Source organism: Nanorana parkeri, unplaced genomic scaffold (genome assembly GCF_000935625.1).
Source record: "Nanorana parkeri isolate BGI_ZX_2015 unplaced genomic scaffold, ASM93562v1 scaffold947, whole genome shotgun sequence".
Classification (NCBI taxonomy): domain Eukaryota; kingdom Metazoa; phylum Chordata; class Amphibia; order Anura; family Dicroglossidae; genus Nanorana; species Nanorana parkeri.
In genome coordinates, this window is record NW_017307215.1 from 503,312 (window position 1) to 510,567 (window position 7,256).

At 53.4% G+C, this 7,256-nt stretch overlaps 2 protein-coding genes across 2 annotated transcripts in view; one reads left to right on the forward strand and one right to left on the reverse strand.

Annotated features, from left to right (window-relative positions):
* ZNF687 (zinc finger protein 687) overlaps positions 1-323 on the reverse strand; it is a 12,973-nt gene extending 12,650 nt beyond the window's left edge. The window contains exon 1 of the mRNA XM_018566407.1: positions 247-323. The gene's annotated coding sequence lies outside the window, so the exon portion shown is untranslated. The remainder of the gene's footprint in view (positions 1-246) is intronic.
* Positions 324-2,976: 2,653 nt separating this feature from the next.
* The window catches only part of LOC108795202, a 5,476-nt gene continuing 1,196 nt past the window's right edge, over positions 2,977-7,256 (forward strand). Inside the window, exons 1-3 of the mRNA XM_018566406.1 lie at positions 2,977-3,066; positions 5,308-5,460; positions 5,650-5,772. Of these exons, the coding sequence (XP_018421908.1) occupies positions 3,001-3,066; positions 5,308-5,460; positions 5,650-5,772 (342 nt within the window). The 5' untranslated portion in view covers positions 2,977-3,000. The remainder of the gene's footprint in view (positions 3,067-5,307; positions 5,461-5,649; positions 5,773-7,256) is intronic.

A 7,256-nucleotide genomic window follows, 5' to 3' on the forward strand; every position in this document is an offset into this window, starting at 1 on the left:
GGATCTCCACCGTATTGTTGCTCTCTAGACACCCCATACTATCATGACATGACACCCTGGCTCCTCCTCTGGGTGCAGATAGGACCCTCCCCCGAGGACCTCTACCATGACTCCACCCCAAAATGGTTCCCCCACACAATTAGGCCCCATTGATTGACTCCTCCCCCTAAACACATACATGGCTCCTCCCTCTGAAGAACCCCTCCCCGCCCGCAGTAAGTCAAGTCCCGCCCATCTGTGGGTCACCTGTGCCGGTTGGGGTGTCCCGGTTATCGGAGCTCCGGCCTTGACAGTCTCTTCCTGCTTCCCCCCGAGTCGTTCGCCCCGCCCTCCATACCATCTTCCCGCCCACAGCCTTCTATTAGACGTACGCCTTTAGCAACGCCCCCCAGACTCTTTCTTCCTCTCGCCCATTTGCTATCTCCCTGTCAGTCACGTCCTGGCACCGCCCTACTCGCGGTAATATTCTGCAGTCAGCAGAAGCGTCTACCACGCCCATCGTCTTCCTCCTGATTGGTAGAACGCTTGATCTGCTACACCCACTGGTTAGAACAACTTTCAGTCATGTCTTAACTCCGCCCTTTCCTGCACCACGTGACGCTAAAACTCGTCTGAACTCTCTCCGAATAAACTTTATTTACAGTTCTTCGGGCGGACACTTCTGGCTGCCATTCTCGCTTCTCTACCCGGGGGCTGCCATATCAGGCTGAGCCGGTGTGTGGGAGGTCCGAGCTGTCCAGATGGGGATATGGGGGCCGCCATTGCTCAGCAGGCTTTTAAAGGTGCAAGCTCCAGGGCTGTCATTCTAATCCTTCCCTCACTGCCGGGTGCATAAGCGATAAGTGTGCAGGACGGAAATAAAGACTGGCTGATACTTGTTCCAGACAAGTCATTCATGTGAAGCATGATGATGACACAACAGGCTTGAGCAAGGCACTCTATGATCAGATCCCCCCCCCCAAGCAGTCAGCACAATAGGAGGACGGAGTCATGTGACGAGGGACGGGACGTGTCCCCTCCCTCTCATTCTGACATCACATGACTGACATTAGTAAACAGTAGTCGGAGTTGATTACCTGACACTCCCCCTCACTTCCTGTCTATGTGACAACCTATGTATCTGAATGTGACAAGTAGTAATCGGGACAGGAAGTGAGTGGGAAACAAGCACAGCAATAAAACGTCGCAAACTGCGTCTGCCCCACATCCTGATACCCCATCCATGTCAGCTCAACCAATGCAGGAAACAATCTTGAGGTATCATTGTTTGTGTTCTTCAGTACAGGTTGGGAGGGGGCGTGGGCATACAGCAGCTGCCATTTCAATGTACACACGTGTCCGCCAGTCAAAGGGGGAGGGGTGAGACCCTTTGTCTCCAGGTTGTGGATGGCTATGGGCCAAGGTGTTTATTTTACACTGGTCGATGGAGTTCCCCTTTAAGCGCTGTCAACCCTCTAAACATGGGGGTGTCAGATGGCTATATAATGACCTTCAATCCCCCGGCAGTGGGGTGGCTTGGCTCTCAGTGCCCACACCCGCCATATTGGCCCTGACTTGGTGTGCTCTCTGTTTCCGTCTCCGCGGGATAAAGTTGCGCAGGGAATGTTTGGCGCAGCGACCGCGCTCCTCCGTACAATGGCGCGATTATCTGGATATGGCGGGGGGATCCGGCAGACAGTGACGGGGCGGCCCCAAACACTGAGGGCCCATTCATCCCCCGCACAGAGGCCCCTTGTGTGGATGACAGGATGTCCTCAGGTATCAGGTGACGGTCAGCTGGCAGGGCGCTCCGCCATTGTCCATCTTGGGAACAGAATGAGGATGGGGGGGAGGGGACACCTGAGAACAGCACCGTACAATCATCTCCAATCATCTCCAGGGACGCCGGCTCCTTCCTGGGACACTCTGTGTCTGGTTTGTTTCAGGTTTCACTTTGGGGGGTGAATTTGTTTTTGTTTTGCACCCCTCATGTGATCTGGAGACAGAATCTGATGGGGACACCACCTGGGATCCAAGGACAGAATTTACCGGGGACACTGTCTGGGATCCAGAGACAGAATTCACCGGGGACACCGCCTGGGATCCAAGGACAGAATCCTCCATGGACACTGCATTGCATCCATGGACAGAATCCGCTGGGGACCCCACTAGGGGCCAAGGGACAGAACCCGCCAACGGCACCACCTAGGCTCCAAGGACAAAACTTTTCTGGGACACCCCCTGGAATCCAGAGACAGAACCCTCCTGGGACACCACCTGGGATCCGGGGACACTGTCTGGGATCCAAGGACAGAATCCTCTGGAGACACCACCTAGGATCCGAGGACTGAATCCACTGGGGACACCACCACCTAGGATCTGAGGACTGAATCCTCTGGGGACACCACCACCTAGGATCCGAGGACTGAATCCTCTGGGGTCACCACCACCTAGGATCCAAGGACAGAATCCTCTGGAGACACCACCTAGGATCCAAGGACTGAATCTTCTGGAGACACCACCTAGGATCCGAGGACTGAATCCTCTGGTGACACCACCACCTAGGATCCAAGGACTGAATCCTCTGGGGACACCACCTAGGATCCGAGGACTGAATCCTCTGGGGACACCACCTAGGATCCGAGGACTGAATCCTCTGGGAACACCACCTAGGATCCGAGGACTGAATCCTCTGGGAACACCACCTAGGATCCGAGGACTGAATCCTCTGGGGACACCACCTAGGATTCAGGGACACCGCCAAGGGTCCAGAGATAGCTTTGTATGAAATATATAAAGACCTGTACCTGTCACTCACCTGAGAGCTGGCCCCGCCTCTGTCACTCCCCTTCTGCTTGGTCTAGCTTCTCCACTTGTTACCTGGCCCCTCCCCTTTTATCAGAGGCTGGCTCTCTATTGGACAGGTGGTGTGGGGAGGGGGGGTATATCTATATAAACACTCCGCAGACCCTCCACCATCACATCCACAAATCTGTCTCCACCAGCGCAGGGGGCACCAAAATGTCAGCCGAAGAGAAGACTCCGGAAACATGGAGCCCCAGAGTGCAGCTGAAGAGCCCACCCTACGTGAGTACCGGCATGCTGAACCATCGGGGGAGATGTAGGGATCGGGTAGGGAGAGTAGAATCCTTACCACCGGGATCAGCCGGTCACATGGTACACTCTGTACCCAATCCTATAGAAACATTGGGGCTTGTGGGTTCAGATGAGGACCAATCATTACACAATGATGGGGGTTGTTGTGGTGTGACTACAATTCTGTGCAGTTGGTGGGATTGTACAATCAGTATGTGGACCCATCGTGTTATAAAACCCTCATGAGATTGGACGATCTGTTCATAGTCGTCTATGGCCCATTCCACCCAAATATCCGACCTTCACCATCGGGAATGTGGATATTTTATGGGCATTGTGTATCCAGTTTCCTCTCCCAAAATGTATACTCCTCCATGTCCCCCTATGGATCCTCCATGTCCTCCTATGATCTCTCGCTGGATCCTCCATGTCCTCCTATGTCCTCTCTATGGATCCTCCATGTCCTCCTATGATCTCTCGCTGGATCCTCCATGTCCTCCTATGTCCTCTCTCTGGATCCCCCATGTCCTCCTATGTCCTCTCTCTGGATCCTCCATGTCCTCCTATGTCCTCTCTCTGGATCCTCCATGTCCTCTCTCTGGATCCTCCATGTCCTCCTATGTCCTCTCTCTGGATCCTCCATGTCCTCCTATGATCTCTCTGTGGATCCTCCATGTCCTCCTATGATCTCTCTGTGGATCCTCCATGTCCTCCTATGATCTCTCTCCGGATCCCCATGTCCTCCTATGTCCTCTCTCTGGATCCCCCATGTCCTCCTATGTCCTCTCTCTGGATCCTCCATGTCCTCCTATGTCCTCTCTCTGGATCCTCCATGTCCTCCTATGATCTCTCTGTGGATCCTCCATGTCCTCCTATGACCTCTCTCCGGATCCCCCATGCCCTCCTATGACCTCTCTCCGGATCCCCCATGCCCTCCTATGATCTCTCGCTGGATCCTCCTGTGTCCTCTCTCTGGATCCTCCATGTCCTCTCTCTGGATCCCCCATGTCCTCCTATGTCCTCTCTCTGGATCCTCCATGTCCTCCTATGTCCTCTCTCTGTATCCTCCATGTCCTCCTATGTCCTCTCTCTGGATCCTCCATGTCCTCCTATGATCTCTCTGTGGATCCTCCATGTCCTCCTATGACCTCTCTCCGGATCCCCCATGCCCTCCTATGACCTCTCTCCGGATCCCCCATGCCCTCCTATGATCTCTCGCTGGATCCTCCTGTGTCCTCTCTCTGGATCCTCCATGTCCTCTCTCTGGATCCCCCATGTCCTCCTATGTCCTCTCTCTGGATCCTCCATGTCCTCCTATGTCCTCTCTCTGTATCCTCCATGTCCTCCTATGTCCTCTCTCTGGATCCTCCATGTCCTCCTATGATCTCTCTCTGAATCCCCCATGTCCTCCTATGATCTCTCTCTGAATCCCCCATGTCCTCCTATGATCTCTCTCTGAATCCCCCATGTCCTCCTATGATCTCTCTCTGAATCCCCCATGTCCTCCTATGATCTCTCTCTGAATCCCCCATGTCCTCCTATGATCTCTCTCTGAATCCCCCATGTCCTCCTATGATCTCTCTCTGAATCCCCCATGTCCTCCTATGATCTCTCTCTGAATCCCCCATGTCCTCCTATGATCTCTCTCTGAATCCCCCATGTCCTCCTATGATCTCTCTCTGAATCCCCCATGTCCTCCTATGATCTCTCTCTGAATCCCCCATGTCCTCCTATGATCTCTCTCTGAATCCCCCATGTCCTCCTATGATCTCTCTCTGAATCCCCCATGTCCTCCTATGATCTCTCTCTGAATCCCCCATGTCCTCCTATGATCTCTCTCTGAATCCCCCATGTCCTCCTATGATCTCTCTCTGAATCCCCCATGTCCTCCTATGATCTCTCTCTGAATCCCCCATGTCCTCCTATGATCTCTCTCTGAATCCCCCATGTCCTCCTATGATCTCTCTCTGAATCCCCCATGTCCTCCTATGATCTCTCTCCGGATCCCCCCCGTGTCCTCCTTATCTGACAACTCTGATTTTTCCCAGGAACTTCTGCACTTCCATCACATTTTCTTTTTTCTAGAACCCAATACGTTCCTTGCTTCTGCAGCTGCCACCTGACTCTGAGTAGTTCTGCCCTCACATGTAATAGGAATAGGGAATTCTGGGATCTGTTGTCCCCCTGCTGACTCCGCCTAGCATCTTCCTCACTCATTCTGTATTTTTTCAGCCGTTTCCGACCGGTCTGGATTTCCCAGCCCCTCCTCCTCCCCCCTCTGGACGCAAGCTGCTGATAATGACGGTGGGAGCGGTGACGGCCCTCGCAATCAGCGTCCTGGGAGTTCTGCTGGCCACCTACCTGGGGCGGGCGCACTGCAGCCAGGTGAGTCCCAGAGCTGGGAATTCTCATCCCTCACCACTAGGGGCGCTGTTCAGGAATGCATATCTGAAGGGACGCCACAAATAAATACATTGTAAAGTGCTTGTAAGACTTCCTCTCCGTTCCATGGATGGTGGGAGCCATTTATTAAATATGTGGATTATTAATGTCACCCTGTTGATTTTTCTGTAGAGGGACATGTCAACCTTTTTGCCGCCACAGCTGAATGTGCAGAATGAGGCATCCCTCCTGCTGGCGTTCAGCGAGCTCAGCGATCAAGGCTCCTCCCCCGGCATCACCTGTGACCTTAAAAATGTGAGTAATGGTGATGCAGACCGCATCTGGGAGCTGACTCTATCTGCGGCCTCTCACCTTGGGGCGGGGCGGTCCACCATAAAAACTTTACTGAGGCCCCTTTGTATTGAACTCTGGGCACAAAAACCTGGAGAATTGAGTTCACCCCAACACACAAAATATCCAAATAAAAAGGCCAATGAAATGTGTGCGAATCGATGAGAGTTCCTGAATTTGATTCTCGTGGATTATGGCGGTACAGACGGACAGCTATGGGGACTCGCACCATAAACACAGCATCAAATCGCCCCAAATGATAAACATATATGACAGGAAGGGGCGCAGACTGACCCCATCTCTGCTTTCCCCACTTCCCTCTCCAGATCTCCTAAGTGATCAGGTTCTCTTTTGTCCCTTCTCTGGATCCTCCATGTCCTCCTATGTCCCCTTTATGGATCCTCCATGTCCTCCTTTGTCCCACCTCTCAATCCCCCATATCCTCCTTTGTTCCCTCTCTAGATCCTCCATGTCCTCCTATGTCCCCTTTATGGATCCTCCATGTCCTCCTTTGTCCCACCTCTCAATCCCCCATATCCTCCTTTGTTCCCTCTCTAGATCCTCCATGTCCTCCTATGTCCCCTTTATGGATCCGCCATGTCCTCCTATGTCCCCTTTATGGATCCCCCATGTTCTCCTTTGTCCCACCTCCCAATCCCCCATATCCTCCTATGTCCCATTTATGGATCCCCCATGTTCTCCTATGTCCCCTTTATGGATCCCCCATGTTCTCCTTTGTCCCACCTCCCAATCCCCCATATCCTCCTTTGTTCCCTCTCTAGATCCCCCATGTCCTCCTGTGTCCTGTCACCCGATTACCCATGTCCTCCTATGTCTTTGCTCTGGATCCCCCATGTCCTCTCTCTGGACCCACAATGTCTCCTCTGCAGACCCCCCTCTATGTATCCCCTATGTCCTCCTATGCCCCTCCCCTCCCAATCCTCCATGTTCTCTCTCTGGATTTCCCATGTGCTCCTATGTCTCTGCTTTGGATCCCCCATGTCCTCCTTTGTCCCCTCCTCGGATTCCCCATGTTCCTTCTACGGATCCCCTATCTCACCCTTTGTCCCCTCCCCAGATTCCCCATGTCCTCTTATGTCCCCTCCTTGGATCCCCCATGTTCCCTCTCTACGGATCCCCCATGTTCCCTCTCTACGGATCCCCCATGTCCTCCTATGTCCCTGCTTCCGATCCTCCATGTCCTCCTGTGTCCCCTCTCCGGATCTCCTATGTTCCCTCTCCAGATCCTCCATGTCCTCCTGTGTCCTGTCACCAGATCTCCCATGACCTCCTTTGTGCTCTTTCAGGATCCCCCACATCCTGCTATTTCCCCTTCTTGGATTCCCCATGATCCCTTTCCAGATCCCCTTTCTCAGCCTTTGTCCCCTCACCAGATCCCCCATGTCCTCCTATGCCCCATATCCTACTATGCCCCCTCACCAGATGCC